The sequence below is a fragment of the Mustela nivalis genome, assembly GCF_964662115.1.
Source record: "Mustela nivalis genome assembly, chromosome: 1".
Taxonomy (NCBI): domain Eukaryota; kingdom Metazoa; phylum Chordata; class Mammalia; order Carnivora; family Mustelidae; genus Mustela; species Mustela nivalis.
Window position 1 is genome coordinate 200,071,080 of NC_139020.1, and position 25,611 is coordinate 200,096,690.

The 25,611-nt window shown below is 54.2% G+C and overlaps 1 protein-coding gene across 4 annotated transcripts in view; it reads left to right on the forward strand.

Moving 5' to 3' along the window:
• FYCO1 (FYVE and coiled-coil domain autophagy adaptor 1) overlaps positions 1 to 25,611 on the forward strand; it is a 71,821-nt gene that overhangs the window by 17,159 nt on the left and 29,051 nt on the right. For all 4 annotated transcript variants that reach the window (XR_014310977.1, XM_082727950.1, XM_082727951.1 and 1 more), the window contains exons 5-14: positions 2,257 to 2,363; positions 3,687 to 3,830; positions 7,372 to 7,462; positions 8,845 to 11,214; positions 12,303 to 12,395; positions 13,050 to 13,168; positions 15,584 to 15,751; positions 18,282 to 18,431; positions 19,090 to 19,301; positions 21,982 to 22,120. Coding sequence is in view for 3 of the 4 variants with exons in the window: in XM_082727950.1 (XP_082584076.1) it covers positions 2,257 to 2,363; positions 3,687 to 3,830; positions 7,372 to 7,462; positions 8,845 to 11,214; positions 12,303 to 12,395; positions 13,050 to 13,168; positions 15,584 to 15,751; positions 18,282 to 18,431; positions 19,090 to 19,301; positions 21,982 to 22,120 (3,593 nt within the window). In the remaining variant the exon portion in view is untranslated. The remainder of the gene's footprint in view (positions 1 to 2,256; positions 2,364 to 3,686; positions 3,831 to 7,371; positions 7,463 to 8,844; positions 11,215 to 12,302; positions 12,396 to 13,049; positions 13,169 to 15,583; positions 15,752 to 18,281; positions 18,432 to 19,089; positions 19,302 to 21,981; positions 22,121 to 25,611) is intronic.

Sequence of the window (25,611 nt, forward strand, 5' to 3'; positions counted from 1 at the left end):
TCCGCTCTCATGTGCCCTGCAGACTTCCTTCCCTTTGAGGCTGTTGGGTAGCTTCTGGGTATCGTGCAGATGAGTTTGGGCCAGATGCCAAAGATTTACTGAATTAGGTCATGAACCTGGAGCCGTGATGTCAGAACAGCAAAACTAAAAAGCTGGGCAGTATTTTCACCTGCAGCGCAGAGGAGCTGTTGATCCTCTCCCCCCAAGGATGTTTCAAGACACCTCTTCTTTTTTTTTTTTTTTTTTTTTTTTTAATTTTTATTTTTTAAGATTTTATTTATTTGATAGAGAGAGAGGGATCACAAGTAGGCAGAGAGGCAGGCAGAGAGAGAGGGGGAAGCAGGCTTCCTGTGGAGCAGAGAGCCCGATGCGGGGCTCGATCCCAGGACCCTGGGATCATGACCTGAGCTGAAGGCAGAGGCTTTAACCCACTGAGCCACCCAGGTGCCCCCAAGACACCTCTTCTAATAAACAGCTCCATTTATATGTACACATGTCAGATCGGTTTCCCTCATAGGGCTGATTAAAAACATGGCCCAAATTGTTTGGCACTGAAAGTCTTCATGTTCTAAATGCTGTTACAGTGGCCGTTTTGCTGTTAAGGACAAGCCCATTCCTTGGGAGCTCATGGACATGGGCTGTCGTGTGAGGGTCTTACTGAATTCTGCAGGCCTGTATGTGGATGTGTCTGACCAACACACTTGGCCCCACAGCACCTTGCCTAGCTGTTCTGCGCTGCCCTGAGTTTGCTGGACATCACCCCTGAACACTCCATTCGCCCTTGATGATCAGTGGAAAAAAAGAATTTGGATGTGGAGCTGTCCTCACGATTCTCCCAAGGACGTGTGTCCTAACCAGGTCTCTGCAGACAGGCTATGACGGTGTCTCTAAGGCCTGTGTGTCCGGCTGCCACCAACCCACTCACTTCCACTCCTAGGTATCCTGGCCATGCCCCAGACTTACAGAGCACACATGGAGACCCGGCTTACAGCCTCTCTCTTAACTCACGATATTTCACACCTTTTTATTTTTTTAAAGCGACTTCATACTGTGGTGTCATTTCCTTGAGTCAGCAGTAAGGAGGCCTACAGCTCTGAGCTAGAAGGTGCTATGGCCTGGGATGTTTACATCTTCATTAATATGTCGGTGCTCGGGTCTGTACCACACGTTTCCTGTCTCAGTGCAGTGCCATGATTGGTTTCTCGATAGTGTGGGGTGTTAGGACCATCAGTCCCCCATCCCCAGCCACCAAGCTGAACATTTCTAACCTCTGAAGAGGCAAGGAGGGTATATGGGTCTTTACTTATCCGACCCAGACTCCGAGACTGACAGAAATGAGAGATTGAGAGTTTTCAAATTCCTGCCCACTTACCTTGAACTTCTGGGTCCGAACCATGGAAATGAGCCCTGTTTGGCAAACTGGCTGTGTGGGCCCATAGTTGGCAGTCTCTGGCCAGCACACCCCACCTGCCTCCCAGAAGCTTCCAGAAGCCTCTATAGAAGCCACGTTTTGGCACGATGAGATGAGGTTTTTGATGGCAGGCCTGCATCTGGACCCTCCTGTGTTGTCCACCTGAAACAGAGCCACACCCATTTGTTCTTTACCCCAGGGTGACTGGGCCACACCTTCTGACTAATGCAGCGAGTTGGCACCCCTTAAACGAAACCAACCCGGAAAGCATTGGCACCTACAGATTTTACTGAGGGTTTCAGGAGAACACCGAGAAGGCTATCATGTATCCATCAGAACTTCTTAAAAATCCCCCTGATGCACCCTTGCCCTTGACCTCCCCCCTCCCCCCTCCTCCCCCACACCCCCGGCCCCCACACTGGGGCTCTAGCCAAGCCTCTCACCCTGACCCCTCTTCTCCCATCACCTAAAAACAAGCCTGGACGTTAGCCAGACTGAGGCCATCTCTTAATTTAGCTCACTTCTGATGCGAGGAGCCATTCATTGAGCTGCCTCGTTTTATTCTAAATATTCCAGATTAAATCAGACAGTTTCACATGCGACGCTAAGCCCAGAGCTTCTGACGGAGCTGGGGTGGGAGAATGACATTCCCTGGAGCAGCCGCAGAAGTTTCAGGGCCTCTGGTGAACGGGTCCCCCTTGCCACCTTTACCGGAATCTACAGGTTCTTCTCAGGTGGGGGGTAGCAGCAAGTCCGGCTGCTGCAGGCCTCGCCGTCCTAAGGCCACGTCTGCCCTTGGCGTTCGGCCAACAGCTCTTCTTTTCAACATTGCCCACCTTTTCCAGCTTCGAACCTCTCTGGGGAAAGGAAGGGCCTTTATCCGCTACTCCTTGGTGCACCAGAGATTGGCGGACACCTTACAGCAGTGCTTCATGAACACCAAGGTGACCAGGTAAGGGCGTGGCGGAGCTGGGGTTTACCCCATGAGCACGAGGGGGCCCCCAGCCATCCTCAGTGTGCGTGGGGTGGTAGCACGTCTTGTGCACTGGGGAAGACAGGAAGCTCAGGGGGCCCGAGTGCCTTTGTCTAGCCCCACTGATGCCGGGTCACAGAGCAGGAGCCTAGATCCAAAGCTCTGAGCTCCTGATGCAGGTGGATTTCTCTCGCGGGTGGCATGCCCTCCGTGCTGGCCCTAATGAAAGGATAGACCCCGCCGGCCACCACGGCCCTCACCCAAGACTCCATGTCAACGTCTGCTGGGTGTGTCGGGGCTCCCCGGACGTTGCAGTGGGCAGCCAGGTTGGAGCCCAGGTGGTTGGTGGGGTCAGCCTTTGTGTGGCTGGTGCTAAAGTCTGAGTGGGGGAGGAAAGGGGGCTTGAGAATGTAAACGGGGCATCCCACGAGGAGCTGCAGCTCAGGCCCCTAACAGCCAGCCGAACCTCTTTCAGGCTCCCTGCACCCTTTCCCAGCACTGCCTCCCCTCTCCCCAGGGAGTGTTCTTCCAGTTAATCAAAGAAATCCCTTGTGGATTGGAAAAAAAAAAAATACCGCTTGTGGGGGAAAACACTGTGTTTCGTTTTGTCACCTTGAAATTGATTTGCATAAAGACCTATCTCTCGTGCGTGTGGCAGCCTCTGTGAATTCATGTGAACTGAGAACCTTCGCACGTTTGTTCTGAAGGTTACTTCAGACATTTGGTGAGAACTATCCCCAGCCGCTTGACGTCCAGGGTGGCACCTTTCAGGGGCGCCAGCTAGGCAGCTCTTGACACGCACAGCGGTGGTGCCGTTCCCACTTCTTGCTGCTTCACGTGGTGCAGCGCCAGCAGCTCAAAGTGCGGCTGTTCCATTTCTTGGCTTGAAAACTGGTGTCCGGACGGTCCTTAGCCACAAGCTCACCGGCGTGTATTGAATCCTCTCGAAGGAATAGAAGATGAGGTTAACATTTCACAGAGAAAGAGTTCTTTCCCCTGTAACTGCCCCTTTCCTAGCACATAACTGAGATTTAAATTTTCTCGTCTCCTTTTTGGGGACTGGATAGGATGTCGATAATACACGAATAAGCATCTAGTTCATTTCAGTGATTTCCTTGAAGAAGAGCAAGCGTATTTGAAAGTTACACGCTCCCACAGTGAACATCAAATTGGGGTGTGTCCCTGTCTGTCTGAATCTCGTTAGTAAGGAGTGAGAATTTGGTAAGGCAAAGCCGTATCAAATTCAGTCTTTGCTTTCCTTTGTTATTGTTGTCATCAATCCCTTTTCCTGCTTCCCTGCAGTGACTGGTACTATGCGAGAAGCCCCTTCCTGAAGCCGAAGCTGAGCTCCGACATCGTGGGCCAGCTCTACGAGCTCACCGAGGTCCAGTTTGACCTGGCGTCCAGAGGCTATGACTTGGACGCTGCCTGGCCAACGTTTGCCAGGTATCTTGAAGACTCGCTTGGTTGAAAACACGGGGGAAAGAGATGTTCGAAGTTCTGAAGGTTGCCGCCAGTCGATGCAAAGCGGTTCAGTCACTCAGTAGATTACAGAAGGCTTTGCAGTTCTTACACCTGCGATCTGCGAGTTTTCTAGGCTTTGTTGAGTCTGACTAACGATAACATCTGAAGGCTCCAACCCGAAACTCTCCTAACCCTCCTCCACGGCCAGGTCTATGAGTCAGTGGAGATGTATATGCAAATCCCGAGGTTTCTTAAGTGTGTTGAGGGACTTGGGGTGGCAGCGGGGGAGCCAGTGGGCTTTTTCCTGGTCGTGTTCTTGCAGGGTTCCTCAGAGGCCTTGAGGCCAGTGGGAGAGGGAGTCACAGCTCCCCTACAGCCTGCAACGCCAGGAGGGGGATGGGAAGGGCAAGCTCAGACATTGGGCGACTTGCCCACAGTTGCCCAGTACTGCAGGGCACCAGACTCGAGTTCAACTCCAGTTCAGCACTTTTTTTTCGAGAGACGGAGAACGCGCCGGTGTGCATGGGTGTGTGTGAGAGCATGTGTGTACATGCACATGGGTGCACACGTGGGGAGGGGGGAAGCAGAGAGGAAGGGAAGAGAGAATTCAAGAGAGAATTCAAGTTGGCTTCATGCCAGCGCGGAGCATGGATCTCACGACCCTGAGATCGTGATCAAGAGTTGGTCACTTAACCAACTGAGCCACCCAGGCGCCCACCAGTGCGGCATTCTTTGCTTTGCTTTCTGTTAATACAGGTTGTTTTCAGTGTCTAGTTTTGTATTTTTTTATTTTGCCCTGTGACGAAAAGTCCTGAATCTGATGATGCCATGAGCCGACCACTGAGATGAAAAGCTAACATTCTGCCGTTTTTACTGCATGTGTCCTTTTTAAAACTTCTTCATTTTGAATTCGTTTTATAATTACAGCACAGTTGTCCCCAAAATGCCACAGAGCATTCATCCAGCCTTCACCCCAACTCCCCAGTTCTCAGTACTTTGCTACAACTGTTTAATCACTCTCTCTTTAAAAATACATGTTGGTTTATTCCCTAGGCCATTATAGAGAAAGTTACAGACTTGATTCCCCTTGACTCTTCAGGATTCACTGTGTACTTCCCAAAGTCAAGGGCACCCTCTTATGTATAAGCTCAGTGCGGTTACGAAGATCAGGGATTTAACGTGGATACAATGCCACCAGTTTACAGATTCTTTTTTTTTTTTTTTTTTAATTTATTTATCTGACAGACCGAGATCCCAAGTAGGCAGAGAGGCAGACAGAGAGAGAGGGGGAAGCAGGCTCCCCGCTGAGCAGAGAGCCCAATGCGGGGCTCGATCCCAGGACCCTGAGATCATGACCTGAGCCGAAGGCAGAGGCTTAAACCCACTGAGCCACCCAGGCGCCCCCAGTTTACAGATTCTAAGAATCATCCCAGTAATGTCTTTTGTACTCCAGGAGCCCGCCCAGGAGTTAATGCCAGTCTCTCCGGTCTTCTTGAATTTGGAACAGTTTCTCAGTCTTTGTCTTTGACGGTGTAGATATTTTTGAAAAGCACAGGCCAGTTACTTTGTAAAATGTTCTTTGTTGGAGTTTGTCTAGGGCTCCCTCATTGTCAGATTCAGGGTGAGCGTTTCTGGCAGGAGAACCCAGATGTTGTATCGTCTTCAGCACAGTCCAGAGACCTGATGAGACAAATCATTTGTCTCATCACCGGGACCGTTGCCTATGACCATTAGGTAAAGGTGGTGTTTGCCAGATTTCTCTAAAGTTATTGTCTCTGCCTTTGTAATCATTAGGTTTCTTTTTTTTTTTTTTAAAGATTTTATTTATTTATTTGACAGACAGAGAGCACAAGTAGGCCAAGAGGCAGGCAGAGAGAGAGGAGGAAGCAGGCTCCCCACTGAGCAGAAATCCCGATGCGGGGCTCGATCCCAGGACCCTGGGATCATGGCCTGAGCTGAAGGTGGAGGCTTTAACCCACTGAACCACTCAGGCTCCGCAATCATTAGGTTTCTTATAGGAAGATACTTTAAGATTAGGTTAACCAACTAGGGCTTAGTCGGTTAAGCATCTGCCTTTGGCTCAGGTCATGATCCCAGGATCCTGGGATCGAGCCCCACATTGGTCTCCCTGCTCAGTGGGGAGTCTGCTTCCCCCTCCCCCTGCTCGTGCTCTCTCTCTTGCACTGTGTCTCTCAAATACGTAAATAAAATCTTAAAGAAAAAAAGATCAGGTTGTTACCTTGCTTTTTCCTGAGTATTTATATACCCACATTTGTATGTATTTTTGTGAGCTCTATGCCCAGCGTGGGGCTTGAACTCACAACCCCAAGATCAAGAGTTGCATGCTCTGCTGACTGAGCCAGACAGGCACCCCTGTGTATTTATTCATTTATAGCAGAGTTGACTCATGGATTCTTATTTTATTCCGTGTGTTATATTCTGTCACTGTAATCATTAATTTGATGCCTAAATTGTTCCTTATTTGGCCAGCAGAAGCCCCTTCGAGCTGGTTCTTTTGGGTTGTTTTTTTTTGGATGTTGTCATGTCTGATACCATGTGTTTAGGAAATAAAAGATCACAAATCCAAATAAAGACCCACCCCACTTTCATGCTCTCCCCTTTAATTCCTGTCCAGAAGTAATGACAGCCCTGTAGTTGCCACGCGTCATTCCGGAGTATCTTTGTGTGTTACCGAGTGGGTATCCCTGCATATTTTATATACATGTGGTTTTATTTTGTATGCATTTATAAATTTTGCATATATCGAATCATAGGTAGCTCTTCTTTTGCAGCTTGCTCGTCTCGCTGCATGTTGGAGTTTTTTATCAGTGTTTGCATGGATTTCTGTAGCCGCAGAGAGCGGGTTGACCAGCCATTGCCCACAGGCTGGTGTCGGGGGGTTGGGGGAGTGGATCAGACAGCTTCACCTGTTCATTTACCTGTTGTCCACGGTTGCTGTCATTCCGCCACTGGAGCATGTGTTGGGACTGAGACCAGAAGGCGCACAAGCATAAGATATGTCCTGTCTGGACCTTTGTAAGAGAAGATTGTTAACCCCCAATGCAGAACGTTCTGTTGTACAACTGAATGCCAGCTTATCTGTTTCCTGGTGGTACAAAGTTAATTAGGCTGGGTCTGCTGCCCCCAAGCCTGCTGTCACCTTGACTTACCAGACTGATGGCTGCTTTTCTCTTGCTAGAGACAGTGAGACTATGACAGGCACCCGAGGGGGTGAGGAAAATTTTTGCCCTCAATGGGGAAATGATACATCCACTTAGTTCTTCCCAGGCAGCAGGTAAAAAGGCCTATTATGTTCAGACTTAGCAGTGGAGCTGTCAGCTACAGACCAGCATAAATGCGATCTCTGGTAGAAGCTGATGGGTTTTTGCCTTTTTACACTCTTTCCAGGAGGGCGGTGCCCCCTGCCACGACCTGGTGCCTTGTGATAATCAGGGCCTCTGTGCATGCTTACGCGTGCGTGTTTCCTGCTCTGATGCAGTCTGTCTGTGCTGTGGCCCTGCAGGAGGACGCTGGCCCCTGGCTCTTCAGCTTACCTGTGGAAACCTCCCAGCCGCAGCTCCAGCATGAGCAGCTTGGTGAGCAGCTACCTGCAGGTAAGACCAGCAAGGCTGGGAGTCTCCTCACCAGAATGCCGACCGGGCTGTGCCCTGGCCTCTTGCAACTCGGGGCGATGTGCTCAGATGCCTTTTTTTTTTTTTTTTTTTTTAAGCTTTATTTATTTATTTATTTATTTATTTATTTATTTATTTATTTGACACAGAGAGAGAGAGAGACAGCAAGAGAGGGAACACAAGCATGGGGTGTGGACAAGGGAGAAACAGGCTTCCCGCTGAGCAGGGAGCTCGATGCGGGACTCGATCCCAGGACCCTGAGATTAGGAACTGAACTGAAGGCATATGCTTAATGACTGAGCCATCCAGGCGCCCCTCTCACACACTTTTTATTCCAACTCAAGTAATATAAACCCTCTGTTATCTGTTTTACTTCTTAGAGTCCAGGTTTTTATGACCCAATAGAACTTGGGCTTTTTATTTTTTTTTGTTTTAAGATTTTATTTGTTTATTTGACAGACAGAGATCATAAGTAGGCAGAGAGGCAGACAGAGAGCGGGGGAGGCAGGCTCCTGCTGAGCACAGAGCCCGATGGGATGCTTGACTCCAGGACCCTGGGATCATGACCTGAGCTGAAGGCAGAGGCTTTAACCCACTGAGCCCCCCAGGTGCCCCGGAACTTATGCTTTTTAAGAATTAAATTCTATTAGAAGCTTTTCAATTATTTTAAAGGAAGCAATTTAGCTCTTGGGTTAGAAGCAGCAGAGTCAAATGCTGTCACGTAATCCTGGGCAGACCGCTTACCTTCTCGAAACTTCAGTGCTCTCATCCCAAAATGGAGGTCCTAGAAGTCATCCTAGCTCAAAAGGGGACAGTGCAGATCAAGTGAAAAAGCCCTTAAGGGCTTGATGCCGGCAAGTAAGGAAAGTTCATGGGAAAGGCAAATTTCGTTAATTGTGTTATAAATGTGAGAGTATCATTGGCGCATATAGTTTTAAAGGTCAGAACAGTGCAGTTAATTGACAAAAATACAACAACTAAAAGTAGTAGAAGCATTAAGAGTGGAGAATAAATTGAGCTGGAACCCTATTTTGTGGTTGAATGACAGCAGGAGCTGTAGGTACAGTGCAGTGGCAAGCAATAGTTTAAATGTAACGGAATGAATCTAAGTGCCACTGTCCGCTCTGCTCCCGGCGCTCCAGGAGGCTGGATGGGACGTGTGGGTTCTGAGTACCCGGGGAGCCTGCATCTGTGGTCTTGTGTTCTGACCTCCTTTGGCGGGTGCCTCCAACAAGGCCCTTCTAGCCTTTCGAACAGCTCGATAGGCTCGCTATTTAATGACTTCTCGTTAAACTCTAAAGCTTCTCCCTGTGGCCGTGTAGCTTCTGTCCCAGACCCACTTGTGTATTGTTTCTCCTCCGCAGACTCAGGAGATGGCCTCCAGCCTTGACGTAAGCAGCCCCCTAAACAACGAGGCGCTCGAGGGCTTTGACGAGATGCGGCTGGAGCTGGACCAGCTGGAGGTGCGGGAGAAGCGGCTGCAGGAGCAGATGCAGCAGCTGGATCGAGAGAACCAGGAGCTGAGGGCGGCGGTCAGCCTGCAGGCCGAGAAGCTGCAGGCGGAGAGGGAGAGGGGCCGCGCCGCTGCCGAGGACAAGGCCCGCCTCACCCACGTGGTGGCCGAGCTCCAGAAGCAGCGGGAGGTCACGCAGGCCGCCCAGAGAGCCGTGGAGGAGTTCCAGAAATGCCTGCAGGCCCTGGAGCTGGGGGCAGCAGAGAAGGAGGGGGATTATCGCTCGGCCTTGCGGCAGCTGGAGTCCGTGCTGGAGCCCCTGGTGCAGGAGCTTGAGGCCGCGCGGGACCCGCTGGGCAGGAAGAACCAGCGTTCGGCTGATGTCCCAGACCGGCTGGGTGCGGCTGAGCAGAAGGCAAATACGGCACCAGACGCAGAGCTCCTCCCCGGGAACTCGGCCCTGGAGGTCCAGGAGCTGCGGGAGAAGCTTCAAGTCCTGGAAGGAGAGAGCTGCAAGGCGCAGGAGCTCCACAGGCAGCAGAGTGCCCAGCTCGAGCAGCTGGCCGGGGAGCTGGAGCGGAAGGAGGAGGCCCGGGCTGGCCTGGAGCGCCTGCTGAAGGAGATGGCCCCGGTCCAGGAGGAGCTGGCCGGGAGGGGGCAGGAGGCCGCCCAGCTGCGGCGACAGCTACGGGAGTCCCTAGGCCACCTGAGTTCCCTTGAGCAGGAGCTGGCAGACGTGAGGCAGGAGGAGCGGCAGCAGCGAGAGGAGAAGGAGCTGCTGGAGCAGGAGGCCAGGTCTCTGGCACGGCAGCTGCAGCTCCTGGAGACCCGGGTGGCCCAGCTGAGCCAGCTCGTGGGGGACCTGGAGGAGCAGAAGAAACAGTTCATCCGGGACAAAGACCACCTCAGCCAGAAGGTGGGGATGCTGGAGCGGCTTGCCGTGCAGCGAGGCCCAGATCCGCCCACGGCAGGGGAGAAGCCCACCGCCCAGGGTCCCCCAGACTCCAGCCTGCGACAGGTCTTTGAGAAGCCAGAGGAGGAGCAGAGAAGCCCCCAGGAGGGCCAGACAGGTGACACCCAGATGCAAGGGAGCGGCCAGGAGGAAAAGCTCCAGCAGGCCAACAGGGAGCTGGAGAAGGAGCTGCAGAATGTGCTGGAGCGCAACCAGCTCCTTGAGGGCAAGCTGCAGGCGCTGCAGGCTGATTACCAGGCCCTGCAGCAGCGGGAGGCAGCCATCCGGGGCTCCCTGGCCTCTCTGGAGTCTGAGCAGGCCAGCATCCGGCACATGGGGGACCAGATGGAGGCAAGCCTCCTGGCCGTGAAGAAGGCCAAGGAGACCATGAGGGCGCAAGTGGCCGAGAAGGAGGCCGCCCTGCAGAACAAGGAGACCGAGTGCCAGCAGCTGCAGGAGGAGGTCGGGCGTTGCCGGCAGCTGGCAGAGGCCCGGGAGAGGGAGCTCAGGGCTCTCGAGAGCCAGTGCCACCAGCAGACCCAGCAGATCGAGGCCCTCCTGGCAGAGCAAGGCCAACGGGGGCTCGGCGCACCTGACGACAGTGCACACCAGGAGCTGGCCACCCCGCTGGCCCTGTGTCAGGCCCAGGTGGAAACCCAGCACGGGGAGGCCGGGCGCCTGCCAGCTGGGGTGCTGGACCTTCAGGCCAAGCTCCAGGCAGCCCTGGGTGACCTCGAGAAGGTACAGGGCCAGCTGAGCGTGGCCGAGGCTGCTCTGAGGGAGCACAGGGCCCTGGTGCAGCAGCTGAAGGAGCAGAACGAAGCCCTCAAGAAGGCCTCTGGTCGGGAGCCGCTGCGGCGCTCGGAGCAGGAGAGGACTGAGGAGGAGGAGGAGGAGGAGCGGTCCAGGACAGAATCCAGCTCCCAGGAAGCCCGGCTGGAACAGGCAGAGCCGCCAGAGCAGCTGCCCAGGGCCAGCCCAGCCAACGATGAGCCCAGCGTCCATAGCTGCATGCAGCTCACCGAGAAAAAGCAGGCCGAGGAGGCCCTGGCCCGCGCCCTGCAGGAGCTCCGTGATGCCAAAGAGGCGGCCTCGAGGCAGCGAGAGGGCCTGGAAGAGCAGGTGGCAGGCCTGCAGCGAGAGAGGGACGGCTTGCAGGAAAGGCTGAAGGTGGCCGAGGAGGCAGCCCGCGCCCTGCCCAGCCTGCAGGCCCAGCTGGCCCAGGCTGAGCAGCGGGCCCAGAGCCTCCAGGAGACCTCACACGAGGAGCTCAATGCCCTCAAGTTCCAGCTGAGCACGGAGATCATGGACCACCAGAGCCGACTGAAGGTAGTCCTCCCTCGCCTGGACTCCCCCGGGCTGCAGTGGTCTCCTGCGGTGCGGCCTGACCGGTCCACGAGGGGATAGGCTGTGCCTTCAGCCACGTGGCGCTTGAGGACCCCAGAATGTACTGGGAGGCTGGGCAGACGCGGCGGTCCTGCTCTGTAGGTCCCAGCGCCCTTCCCTTCCCAGGGACCCTTCAGGGGCCCCTGTCTGGAGCAGGGCCCTAGCCCAGAAGCCTAAACTCAGTGCGACTGCAGACTGGTTTGGCCCATACAGAGTGGCTGTTTTACATCAGTGGCCAGCTCTTAACGATCTGGGTGTTTACACAGTAGTGTGGGGGCTCTCTCTGAGCTCTCAGGAGATCTTAAAGGCTCTGCCCTTGTTCCCACCCTGCAGAAGTCACCAGGAGCTGGGTGGCGGGGGCCCCTGCAAAGGAGGCATGTGTTTTCCTTACGCTCATTTATGTATGTGCTCAGCCCTGTGGGCCTATGAGTCTGTCCTAGACCCTCTCCCAGCCTCTAGAACGTATAGCAGGCCCCATCTGCGAGTCTCATCTGTGGGTTCTCTCTCCCTTCAGGTGCCATCCCGGTGGGAGGTGCTGTTGTGGACACTGGCTCAGTGCGTTTCCACAAAGCCCTTGAGGTAGACAGGCTTACACGAGCAGTGCTAACCATGGGCCTTTACTATTGCACGAAGGGAAAGGGGTAAGGTTGGCTGAGAGTGAGGACATAAGCAGGACGGCGGTGGGGCCTTGGTTTCCAGAACTTACCACTGGGCCGTTAGCACTGCAGTCTGCGCTCGCTCCCAGACACACAACCATGGCATTTCTACAGATGGGCCTCCAGTACTGTGTCCCACCCCGCGCGGCTCTGTGTGGCTTGTAGGGCCCTCTTTCCTTGGCGGAAATTGAATCCTAAGTGTGAGGACCAGGTTAAGTCTCTTCAGAAACGTGAAAGGATGTTGTCCCCAGTCAAGCCCAGAGCTTATTGAGTTTGGTGGAAAACAGAGAGCTTGTTTTTACCCATCTGGGGGAATGGAGCTGAGGGGGTGTTCGTGCAAGGACCCCACTTCCACAAGCCCTCTCTCGTCTCCAGACTGCCAGTGAAGAGTGCCGGAGCCTCAGGGACCAGCTTGAGGAGCGAGGCCGGCAGCTACAGGCCGCCGAGGAGGCCGTGGAGAGGCTGAAGGTAGGCCCCCGGGGGTGTGCTGGTCGGCGGCCTGGCCACCTGGGCAGGGAAGACTGGCGCGCCCACCTCTGCCTGGTCGTTCCCACCCCTAGGGTGTGGGCCTGTCGAGAAGAGGGGTCTGGTTTGGTTTCTGCTGGACCCTTGAGGGCCGCATGCAAGACTCCCAGTTCCCAAGCCAGAGCACCCATCCGTTCCCTGGTGTGGACGTCTTGAGTGCACCTCTCTGGGCCCTCCCGCCTCCCGGACACCCGGCTGGGGCCGCCAGATGTGTTTCTCAGCCAGCCAGGCGGGAAGGATATAAAGTGTCCTTCTTAGCTGCCTCCGCTGGTATCCCTGAGCCAGTGGTCCTGAACCGTGGGGGCGCAGTGGGGGGTGCTGCCTGTCTCCAGGGAACCCCGCTCTCCGCCACCCCACCTCCGCCCCCACCCTGAGATTCTGATTCTTGCTCCCTCAACCTCCCCTGCCCGCTTGACAGGATGACAAACAGGAGCAGGTCACTCAAAGGTTCTCGGGCTCCTGAACTTAAAACCACCTCCAGTTAGAAGTGACCTAGCCAGGGGGGGCGGAGGAACCCCCACCCCCACCCCCAGGCCCTTTCTGGCCGCGGCGTGGGCTCTTGTCGGCTGAGCATCCTCTCCCCCTGTCCTGTGCCAGGCCGCCCAGGTGGATCTGGGAGAGCAGCTGAGCGGCGCCAGCCAGCGTCTTTCCGAGAGCCAGGCTGCCGTGCAGAAGAAGGACGAGGAGGGGGCCGCCTTGCGCGAGAGCTTGGACAGGTTAGTGCTGTGGTTCCACCCACGCGGCCCCGGTGGTGGAGGCTTCAGGGAAGGGGGCGTTTGGCACAGTCATTTAGAAACTCAGCTGCTCATAGCGAGTTAAGGAAGTCCTCTTGCAAGAAAAGCCAGACTCGGGAGGCGCCTTGCCAGATACACGCCACACAGCCTGCCCCACACGCCCCTGCAGGCAGCCGCCAAGCCTTGCTGGATGCCCTTTTCCTGCCTCTGGCGGGGCACGTTCCTGCTTCGGAAGAGCTGACATGAAATACAAGTTGGACTAGCAGAGTGGTAATGATAACAGCAGATACTGAAGTAGTGCCCCAAACGGGCCAGGCACTGTTTTAAACACTGGCATCGATTTGTCCTTTTTTACCTCCTAACTGTCCTTCGAGGAAATTATTACTTGTCCCCATCATATGGATGGGGAGCGTGAGGCTCCAAGGAGTTAAGTCACTTCTAAGCGCCTGACAGCGCACGGGTGACGCGGGGAAGGAGTGCTACCCGGGCCGCTTGTCTCCAGAGTCTGTTTCCTCAACAATGACCCTTAAAAGCATAGACAGATACTTCTTTGTCTGATCTCAGGTGAGGGTGCCCATGTGTGTGTGCACGCGTGTGTGCGTGTGTGTTTTCCTGCTACAAACTGTGACTCTTCCTGGTTTCCTTTGTGAAATGAGAGGCCCCAGGGCTTGCGGTTGGGGTGAGGGGAGGCCTCCAAGGTCTGTGCCAAGGGTGAGCGAGGGTGCCCGGCACCAGGCCAGCCGGTCTGCCTGCAGACTCTGCCACCGTGTTTGTGTTGTCACCCTTCACCGCCTCTGCCCTCCCCGTGGAGTATGGCCCTGCTTGTGCAGCCCCAAGACCTCCCTGAGACCCTTCGTCTTCGGGCTAGGGGGCCACATGGAGTTATAAGCATGAGCCCAGCATTCGGTGAGGAGGCCCAGGCAGTCAGGCCAGGGGTCCCGGGACCTGGTGTGTGCCCCCAGCAAAGACTATCACACCAGATTGTCCCAAGCCTTTACCTTGTGCGTGCAAGCCTCATGGCCTCCGACCAGCTGGCTTCCAGGGCAGGCTCAGCAGATTAGGGTGTCCGCTAACCCAGATGCACATTTCTCCTCGTCTGATTTCTTCCACAGTTCAAACGCTATAGGGCTCTGGCCGCCCAGGTCATAATCACGTGACAATATAAGTAGCAAGAGCCTCCTAAAAGTTGGTGGCATTTTTTTTTTAATGCTACAGCTGGGCATTTTTTTTTTTTTTTAATGCTACAGCTAGGCGCCTGGGTGGCTCAGTGGGTTAAGCCTCTGCCTTCGGCTCATGTCATGATCACAGGGTCCTGGGATCGAGCCCTACATCAGGGTCTCTGCTCATCGGGGACCTTACTCCCCCCTCCCCCTCTGCCTGCCTTTCTTCCTACTTATGATCTCTCTCTCTGTCAAATAAATAAATAAAATCTTTTTAAAAAATGCTACAACTGTGCTTATTCCTAAGATCTCCCAGCTGTTGTCTTAGCTGCTCGATGTTGCATAACCTGCCGGCCCTGGATTGGGTGTGCGTGCGTGCGTGTGTGTGTCTGTGTGTACACCCATGAGATCACTTTGGCAAAGAGTGGTTCGTAAACAACCTTCAGGCAGCTTTATGCTGTGTGGGAAGGCGGGATTAGACACAGATATCTGGCTTAGTCTCCGCAGAGCCCTGTGTCTAATGGAGCTTTTACAAATGCCCTGCTGGATCTTGGGGTTCGTAGAGTATTCCTGGAGCACCACTGCCCTCAGGGACAGGGGAGCAGGCAAGGGCAGGAGGACCGTGCTGCGTTCGGGCAGCCCCTTGGCTGTAGACTGAGCCGAGGGAACAGAGCCCCTCAGGCCTCTGGACTGTCGGGTCAGGACCTGGCAGTGCCCATCGAGTGTCCGCTGGGTAGCCTAGCACCACGCCCTGTGTACAGAGCCCCAAAGGCACGTGGGAGACGGGTCATCGTCCATGTGGTCACCTCCAGGGAGATGCACCTGTGTTCTTTCTATCCCAACTCCATTTCCTCTTGCAAACCGCCCTCATCATCGGCCTGTCCACTGCAGCCTTCACCTTCCCCCATAACCTCAGCCCCTGCCCTAAAACCAAGGTGCAGAGTTCAACTCACCTGGGGTGCTCCTAGCAGCCTGAGGTCACCTGCTCTCCCAGAATGCCCGCTGTATTGGGGTGGGGGGCATGGCATATGAAGAGGGTGGGGCTGCGAGAGGAGTTTTGAAGGCTGGGACTGGGGATGCACAATCTGGTAGTGGGTCGTGCCGAGGGGCACCCCACTGTGAGAGGGAAAAGGCTTGGAGGGCAGCAGGACCCCTGGTCAGGGGTCCGAGTTAGCCCAGAGGCACGGGGGAAGCTGGACACAGTAGCTTATCGGTAAGCTTCCCACTTTTCCACCAGGACCCAGAAGGAACTTGAAAAAGCCACGACAAAAATCCAAGAGTATTACAACAGACTCTGCCAGGAGGTGACAGACCGGGAGAAGAATGACCAGAAGATGCTCGCGGACCTCGATGACCTGAATAGAACCAAGCAGTACCTGGAGGAACGGCTGATCGAGCTGCTCAGGTGAGAGTCAGCGCCAGCAGCTGGCTCGGGGCCTCCCCGGAGCTGGGATTTCTCTTGAAAGACATGCAGCTGCGCTTGAAAGGCCTCTCGGGGGAAATGGGCCCCGTGTCTGCCTGTGTTGCGTCATTGAGGCCCTCCTCCAACACAGATGGGGCACGCCCTGGCCCTTGGCCGCCTTGAAGGGTGGATTTCACTGCTCCCATCAGTGCTCATCTGAGTTAATGCTGTTGTACTTGCTGGGGCATTATTTTCAAAATCTCTGTGTTCTTAGCCACAGGCATGACAGTAAGTGATGTCTCATATCTTTAGGAAGCTCTCTTGTCCCTTGTCCCTCTTTCCTGAGCCCCTTTCCCCTTCTCCTCCCTCCCGCTTTCCCCGGTACCAGGCCTCGCACGCTCCAGTGCCCACGGGTAGCAGGCAGTGCAGGTAGCAGCATGTGAGCGGGGCCAGGAGGACACTCAGGAACTGGAGGACACGCGTGCTGTGCTCCTGACCCTTGTCACCACACGGGTGAAGGGCCCAACTTCCCAGATGGCCTTACTTCTCGTGAGAGTATAATTTTTTCTAATGAGGCTCTAGATCAGATCCATACGCTGCAGGGGAAGTATGTTAGGTTTCTCTTACTTAGCCTGTGATTTGGCCACCATCTCACCAACTTGTTTTTTGTTTTTTGGGGTTTTTTCGTTGCAATTTACTTTCGAGGAAGCTAGGTCATGCATCTGGCCAAGTCTCGCACAGCTTGGATTTTGCTGATTGCATCCCTGTGGTGCCATTTAACATGTTCTTCCAACCTCAGGATGTCTGTAAATTGTTAATTTGTAAATTGTTAGTTAAAACCACAGCAGTTGTTCCCCCACCCCAGCCTCCGGTTAGAATCCCCAGGGGAGCTATTAAAATGATACCTATGACCAGACCCTACCCAGACCAAGCCAGCTGGAACTTCTCGGAGTGAGACCGGGGCATCAGTGAGCCAGCGTCGAGAGTCGAGATCCGCTGCTCTACTAAAGGCTGACTTGGACCCAAGTTCAGCATTTTCTCAAGAACGCTTCATAGAATTGGTTTACAGTTTGGGCCTTGCTTTCAAGAGCCACGTAAGATCTGATGAGCCCATTCTCTGCAATGTTGGCAGCCATGGATAAGCGATGCCTAAAGCCACTCATTGATTTGGGATTGCCAAATGGTGGTGTTTGCAAATGTGAGGCCTCTGCCCACGTGTCATCAGTTTTCAGACTTGGAACTCAGGGCATCTATGACCTCTGAACTCAGATCTCTTCCCGAGGTGTGGGATGGCAGGACCCTGGTCCTGACAGCGTCCCACATTCCAGGGTGTGGGTGCCTGGCCTCCAGGAGTCAGGGTGGAGGGGCTGAGAATCAGCCAGGAGGATGATGCTGGACCAGGGCGTGAGTTGTCCTGCTTGCTGACAACTTCAGCATCCTTGAAGAGCCAGTCAGTTCCTGGCTTCTGGCCTGGCTTTTGAAGATTGATTTATTTGAGAGAGAGAGAGAGAGAGAGAGAGAGAGAGCAAAAGCATGGGGAGGAAGGGCAGAGGGGGAGGGAGAAGAAGGAAGAAAGAATCCCAAGCAGACTCCGTGCTGAGCGCAGAGACCAGCACAGGTTCGATCTCACAACCCATGAGATCAGGGCCTGAGCTGAAACTGGGAGTCTGATGCTCAACCAGCCGAGCCACCTGGGCAGCCCCGTCCCAGCTTTTAGTATTTAAGGGGAGAGCTCTGTGGATTGGGAGTCTCCGGCTGGTGATGGCATCAGTTTCTCACAGGACTTCAGTGAACCTGGTGTTGGTCTTCGAGACTGAGGTGCTCCTGGGCCTACAGTAACCTTAGGATGGTGGCCAGGGCTCCGTCTTGGAAAGAACAAAGCCTTCCCAAGTCGGAAGCCATAAGCCTCGAAAATGACCATGAGCAGCAACACAGAAGCCTCCACACCTGGGCGCTGGTGCATCGGCCACGTTCTGACACTGCCAGACCTTTCTGAAAAGCCCCCCCTCTTCCTTCAGTCTTGCCTCCTAGAGTAGGTACCATCTCTCTGAGGAGCAGGGGCAGTTAACATCCCATCAGACTCTCAGGTGGGGCAATTTTTGGTCTCCTCCACCGATCACTTGTTACTTAAAACCTAAACCCATAAAGCTTCCGGAACACATTTAAGATTTGCATGGGCAGTGCATCTGTGGTCCTTGGGCTCACAGCACTCAGGCCATCATGTGACTGTGACAACCTGTTACAGCTGCTGCTCCAAGTGACCGAGAAACACTGTCCCTTGGACGCCTGAGCAGCATGTGACCCTGGTGGGCCTACATACATCATGGGCATCCTCTGCCCTCACTTGCGCGCCATCAGCTGAGTCTAGGAGTGATGCAGGGGCCAGACGAGGCCTAGAGTGGGGGTGTTTCCAAGGAAAGTCAATTTTCCTGCCATGTCTTGGGAACTTTGGAATCAGGCTTTGGAAATGAATCAGGGATCATCCCGTTGTTCTCACGGATTCTTCTTTTTTTCTAATGCGGCTCTGTCTCAGGGACAAGGATGCTCTGTGGCAGAAGTCAGATGCCCTGGAATTCCAACAGAAGCTCAGTGCTGAGGAGAGGTGGCTCGGGGACACAGAGGCAAGCCACTGTCACGACTGCAAGCGAGAGTTCAGCTGGATGGTGCGGCGGCACCACTGCAGGTCAGCGGGTGGGACTCAGCCCCGAAGCAGGCGCCACCGGCAGGCGTGGGCCCTGCTGCTGGCTTTCTGGGAAACACACTTTGCCATTCGGTCCTGAGGGAACCAAACAATGGGGCGCATTAGGCAGGGTCCTGGCAGGACATGCTGGGATCCCTGAAGGGGAAGAAGATTTGATAAAGGGGTGTGGGCAGAGTCAAGGGGACCCACAGGGCCGTGGAGCACCCGGAGACCAGCAACCCTTGGCTGGGGGACTGCGGACAGTGGAGACCTTCCTAGGGCCCAAAGAACGGTAGACAGAAATAAATCTCATTTGGGGCCAAGCGAGATGGAATATCATCCGCACAGCCCAGGTGGGTCTGGGGTCCCTTGGAGCCTCAGCCCCCGAGGCGTGGGACAGTACGCCTGCATTCCAGTGGCAGAGAAGGTGGGCTCAGCCACGTACTTTATCCCCCTGCCTCCCAGGACCTTGGGAAAGAAAACATCTCCCAGGGCCTTATCAAGATGGCTTTATTGGAATCTTATCAGATTGGCGGGAAGGCCACACTCCTCGGTGAGGGCAGAGCCAGGTCTGACGAGAGCCATATGGCATCTAGAGCCCAGTGCAGATTGTGGGATCCACAGTGCGTCACCCTCACAGCCTGTGCTCCTTTCGCCCCAGGATCTGCGGCCGCGTCTTCTGTTACTACTGCTGCAACAACTACGTCCTGACGAAGCACAGTGGCAAGAAGGAGCGCTGCTGCCGAGCCTGCTTCCGGAAGTTCAGCGATGGCCTTGGCTCCCCGGACAGCACCAGCTCGGGCACCAGCCAGGGGGAGCCCAGCCCTGCACTGTCACCAGCCCAGGCTGGGCCCCAGGCCGCCAGAGGCCAAGGTCAGGCTCCCACTGCTGCCCTCTGTGTTCTTAGGTGCCACCCACCCCGCCCCCCACCACCACTCCAGTGTGCCTAGTTAGCTGTAATGAGCTGAATTCATGGTTTTCCAAACGGGCATTAAAGAGGAGCTAAAATGTATTATACCAGTTTGAGACTTTCTTTTTTATGTAATTAGGCTTGAAAGAGAATTGTAAAGGGAATTCATTTCCTCCTGGTATGAGTCAGTGTTATTTAATTTGAGGTCTGTGTACCTCTTAACTCACATGCTGCCAGTGGAATGTACCCCACACCTTGGGAAATACTGTCTCCCGAGTCTCACCCCAGTACCCAGCCCTCCTGCCAGAGTAACCAGAGGCCAAAGTTGTGTGTGGAAGTGACCACATCCTTCACCTTCTCCCTGTGGCTCACACGATCCCTCAGGGACTAAGGAAGATGTATTCTCCTCATCCTTTCCTCTGCTCAGTAAGAGCAAGTGGGATCTGGTTCTGTTGTTCCTACTCCCAGCACAGGCCTGCAGAGCAGGCCAGGCTGTCCTCAGCATGGACCAGACTGTGGATGTAGAATACCAGGGAGGCAGAGCCAAGACGGTAGGGTCTTGTCTTTGCTCAAACATCCCCACTTCCTGCAGGTGGTCCCTATGGACTTTTCCTGACCTCTGCCTGAATGCAGGTCAGCCAGCATTCAGAAATCCTGTTAGTTACTCTTTTGTTTAACTGGATCATCCAGGAAGTTGGCAGATGCCATTATTTATATTTGGTACAAAGAACAGTGATGGTGGAATGTACTGGGCATAGTATTTCTGTATCTTCTTCAAACCCATTTTAAATTCTTTTTTTAATTATTTAAGTTTTGAGGGTCCTTTATATGTTCTGGATGGAAGTTATTTATCACATATGTGTTTTACAAGTACCTTTTTCCTAAGTAAAAACCTCTTTTTTACTTTCTTTCAAAGAGCAGAAATGGTCTTTAAAATGCAGACGGTTTTAATTTTGATGAAGTCCATTCCAGTTTTTTCTCTTACGGATCAACTTTTTTCTTTTCTTTTGGTGTCATATGTACCTTTGCTTAACTCAAAGACACAAAGATTTTCTGTTTTCTTCTAGAAATTTCATAGTTTTATATCTATAATCCACTTTGAGTTAAATTTCTACATATGCTACAAGCTATGCATAGAGATTCATATTTTCCAACACCATTGGTTGAAAAATGGTGTTCTTTCCTCAGAGAATTGCCTTTTCACCTTTGTCAAAATCAACTGGGTTTGTATCCAGACTTGCTGTCCTATTCCATTTATCCATGTGCGTTTTCTCTCACTGATACCAGACTGTTGAGATCACCATGCTTTTCTAATGAGTTTTAAATCAAGTAGAGCAGGTCTTCTAATTGTGTTCTTTATCAAAGTGTTGGCTATTCTTGTTTTTTTTGCTTATCCATATCAATTTTAGAATTGTCAATTTCAGTAAGAAATCCTGGTGAAATTTTGATTGGGATCACGCTGAGTCTCTAGAACAAGTTGGGAAGAATTGACATGTTAACAAAATTGAGTCTTCCAATCCATGAACATGGTATAGCTCTCCATTTAAGTCCTCTTTGATTTCTCTCCTGATTCTCATTGTGCCTTCCTTCCTTGTCCTTCCTTCCTTCCACCAGCCTGAGAAGGCAGGTTCAGAAGCGTGGCTGGGTGAATGAAAAGAAACCAGCCCTTGGTCCCCTTTTTCAACCTGCGTCTCAAGTCCTCCATCATACAGGCCTCAGACAAGAAGGATGTTCCATCTAACGCACAGCCTGTCCCAATAGTCCTGTGGCAGGGCCAGCTGAAAGCTTGTAGCTTGTATGAACTGCTCTTGGTAAAGCGTCCAGGAATCTCTTCCCTGACTCACCGTCAGATGTTCAGCAATGGCAGGTTGGCTCTGTGCCAGAGTACTGAGGTCACTTGTTTTGATTTCTGACATTTCCTGTCTCCTTGTTTTTTTGCCTTTCTTTGTCTTTCCTTTTTTCTGTCTTCCTTCTCTGCCTTTCTTTTACCTCAGGCCTGCCATCACATTTTCCGTGACACAGGCAGGAAAGTACTTGTAAGTGGGTGACCGGCACAAGAGTGTCCAGAGGGCCTCCTTCCTCCTGAGGGGCCTGCGAAGTCAGATACCAGAATCGCAGTGCTTGCTGCCATCTTGAGCAGAGAGGGGTTCTTGCCCATCCCCCCTTGGATGGAGGTAAAAATGCAGGTCGGATAGAATCTTGCGTTCAAATAGGCATGATGGATAAGTCACATCTGTGTCTTAGGGAGTGAGACTCAGGAGCACAGAAGTGTGTTTACTCTTTTTTTAGATTCCTGCCCGATAAGGATTTGACAGGTTGTTGTTTTTTTTCTTCTAAATAAGAGGCCTCAGAGAATATGTAAGAGCTTGAAATCTCTTTAAGGCCCAACTGAGGAGCTTAAGAGAAACCTTGTAGTTCATCTGGCAGTTTCACCTGTAGTCCGCACTACTTTCTGGAATGTCCTTGCCGCCATTTCTCTCCCGCCCAGACAGAATAGCCATAGGTTGAGTGGGCCCTGAGGGTGTGTCCCGGTGGCCCGTCCCATGCAGCCACAGCCCCTCACCTCCCAGGGCGCCCTCCCCATCCTGTGCTTCATGGTATGTGTCTCTTCTCTCCCCATCTGCCTCCGTGACCCGGGCGTAGACGCCGACTGCAGGCCGCCGGACGATGCCGTGTTTGACATCATCACAGACGAGGAGCTGTGCCAGATCCAGGAGTCCGGCTCCTCCTTGCCCGAAACACCCACCGAAACTGACTCCCTTGACCCGAACTTGCCTGAACCGTGAGTACACCTCACCTTTATTTCCTACGTGCTCCCCGAGTGCCTTCTGACTAAAGGACCAGGAAAGTGAGAGTTTGGAAGCAGCATCAGCTATCTGTGTTTAAGGGAAAGTGCCTCCGAACAGTGCTCAGAACCGTTCTGGAGACTGGAAGGCCAAGGTCAGGGTATCAGCAGGGTGGGCTTCTCCTGGCACTTCTCTCCTCGGCTGGCAGATGGCCACCCGCTCACTTCCTCTTCACGCCGTCACCGGTTGTGTGCGCACCCTGGCGTCTGTCCGTATCCTGAGCGTCCGTTAGTACTTACCCTCCGCCAGCCGTCTCATCTCTTTTCCAACAAGGCTTCGAGGGATGGAATAACCACACAAAGTGCCACCCCATTGAAACGTTGAGATTTTGTGCCCGGGGACCTGTAGGGACAGGCCAAGTCCCCTCCCCGCATGGCAGCCTGGCTCAGTGTCTCTCAGCCCCTGGTGTTCAGGCTTAAATGCAGTTTCTGCAGCAAAGCACTGGCTCTTCAAAAGCCAAGAAAGAATTTACCCGCTTTGCCTCCGTTGGGGAGTTTGGTGATGCTCTTGCCAACACCCACATTGAGATCTCTGTCCCTCTCTTCCTGCCCAGAGTTCAGGAGGGCCAGGATTAATCAGGATTTCTGCTGTGTGGGAAGAGAGACATTTAATCCTCATGAAGCTCTCAGGGCAAGGGGGTTTAGGCTGAAGGGTATCCCTTCACTCTCCCCTGTTCTCTGACAAGAGGCGACTGAATCCGTGTGTTGTGGCCTCACGGAGAGCGCCAACACGATCACCCAGCCCTTCAGCCCCGCGCACTGTTGCTTCCGGAACTTTGGACCTCGCCTTTTCCCTCCCGGAAGCCCTGCCTCCCCTTCTGAAGCCCCCCCACCCTCCACCCACCACATAGCCTGCGACGTTCTCCTGGGGGCCTGCTCTGTGCCAGCGGCCCCGAGTCAGTCTGCCGCCATCACCTGGTCACCGTACTCCCTGCTGGGTGGCTGGCGGGGAAGGGAGCAGGGCCAGAGCCTCAGTGACCCCCCTGCAGCTCCCTGTCTCCTTCATCCCTCACCTTCCCCTTTCCCAGGAAGAACAAACCCAGAAGGCTCTCTGACCGCTGACACATAACTGTGTTTTGGTGCTGGGAAATCAGGAAGTGTTCCAGGGAAAGGAAACTGCCAGCATGCCGGCCTGCGGCCTCCAGGGTGGATCTGGGGCTGGCGGACAAGAGCCCGCAGGGCCTGCACTCCATCTGTCAGGGACCAGTCAGCTAAGGGCCTGCACCCTCACACACCGTCTTTGTGCATTAGAGAAGACCCCAGGGTCTCTGGCAGGTTTCTCGTACGTTCCTTTTCTTCGTGAGTTTAAGACCAATCAGAAACACCGGGACTCCTGAGAAAGCACGAGTGGTCTAGAGTCCCGGGTTTGCGTAAGCTTCCCTGACAGGACACTTCGGGAAAGAAATGAGCAAGTCCAAAGCAAGAAGTGAGCCAGAAGGGATTAAGTGCCCTGCGTGTCCAGATTCCCGAAGGAAAGCAGGCTGCTTGGCAGCAGTGTTGTTGAAAATGACTGTCAGGCCCCTTCCCTGAGCCCGCCGCGTCTAGATGTGGTCCCGCTCAGTCGCTGTCCAACCTTCCAGGCCAGGGAGGTAATGCCCCAGAAGGCTCCGGAGGCCAGATATGCTGCTCTCGGTCACGTGGCTATAAGTGTCAGGGCTGGGCTTTGAGCCCAGAGCTCCTCCCTCCGTTTAGGGGCTGCAGGTTCCTTGTGAAGAGTTCCGTTCTCTTCCCGGGGTCCCACTTCCCCATCCCCATCTGCACGTCGGAAGCCTGCCCACCCCCCTTGCCCGTGTCCACTCCTCCCCATGTGGACACATTCTTAGGCTAATGAAGTTCTCTGCCTCGGCCCTCCCAGCAAAGGGAGGGGACAGAGGGAGGTCCCCACACTCCCGAGCAGCCGCCCACCTGCGAGGATGGTGGCAAGAAAGAGAAGCACTGCCCTGCCCCTGGGGAAAACAGCTGGCTTTCTTTCGAGCCCTCCAGGCACGCCTGTTCGCACCTGCTCCCGCGCTCAGCCACGCCCACCCTGCGCCTTCTCATGGACCATGTGGTCCGTCTGTGCACGAGACTCAGGTGGCAGGACAGACAGAAAGAAAGCTCTTCTCGGCCAGTAGCAGGGCTGGGCCTTGGGTCTCTGGGCTTCTGCTCAGCCTTCATCCCGGCCTGGCCTCTCCTTCTGGTTACCACACAAACAGACCATGTGACATCAAGCGCGGAGTCTAGGGCCTTGTGCCTGGGATACCTTCCACAGAGACACACTGGGTCTGTCATGCTCCGCGTGCATTGTGGGATGATTGGGCTGAGCTGTGTGCCCTGTCCCCAAGGAAGACCGCTCGGATGCCCATTGATACTGAGCCAAACTTGTAGAGACTGTCCCTGCGCCTCCAAGCCCCTTTGCCAGTAGTTGCCCTATGAGCAGTGATTCTCGGTCCCTGTGCTTTGCGGGGGCTCTGGTAGGTTTGTCTCCTGTCAGGAGATGTGATGCCTGCATCTCAGAAGCAACACAAGAACAGGACATGGTGAGGATGGTTACGGTTAGAAAGCTGTCTGTGCTTGGGGTAACCCAGCATCACCCCCTGGGTGAGGACTACAGAGCTGGCGGTACGTCGAGTTGGTCAGCTGTAGGAAACCTCTGCTGGCCCGCAGAGGGGCTGCTCCCTGGAGTCCTAGCCCTTGCTCTGCTGGGGGAGCTCCAGCAGGTGGGCCTCTCTCTGAACTAGTGTCCTCACCAGAAAAATGGGTATGGTAGCACCAGGCCTCCCCCAGAACAGCACTGGGAGTTACCCCAGACTGCAGAGGACCGGGTTCCCAGAATGGGCGCTGCCTTGAGGGGCCGTTGATGGAGAAGGTCAGAGTGAGCACCGCCTCCACTCCTGGACCCCGTGCTCCCTGCCCTTCCTCCACCCTGCCGCCCACAGGGGCAGCTTCAGCCCTTTTGTGCCTCCGTCCGGAATGCCTACCGAAGTCACCCGGGCTTCTGGCTCCCAGGCAGCCCCTGGAATCGGGGTCCCCATATGCTCCCTTGTCTCAGAGTATGTGGCTGTCCAGGGCCTCTAACCCCCCCCCAACCCCCACTGCCCCACAAAATGCTGGGAACATGGTGGGGGAGGAACTTCCCTGAGGCCATCCTCAAGGCAGCCCGGCCCCCTTCTGCGGCCCCCACCTGTACCCCATCGTGTGCTGGTATGTGTGTGAGCACAGTCAAGAGGAGGAGCCCAGCAGGGCTGAGGCTGGGAACTTGTCCTTCATGGGGCTATTAGGTGAACAGAGCAGTCAAGACATAAAATGTGCTCTATCTGTAAGCTGTGTGGGCTGCGCCTGCCTCTGTAGGCAGCGGTGCTGGGTACCTAGTGGAGGGCTTGGGAAAATCTCTACTCTCAGGGGTAGCAGATAAGGGCCCAGAGATACAGGCATGATGAGTGACCGAG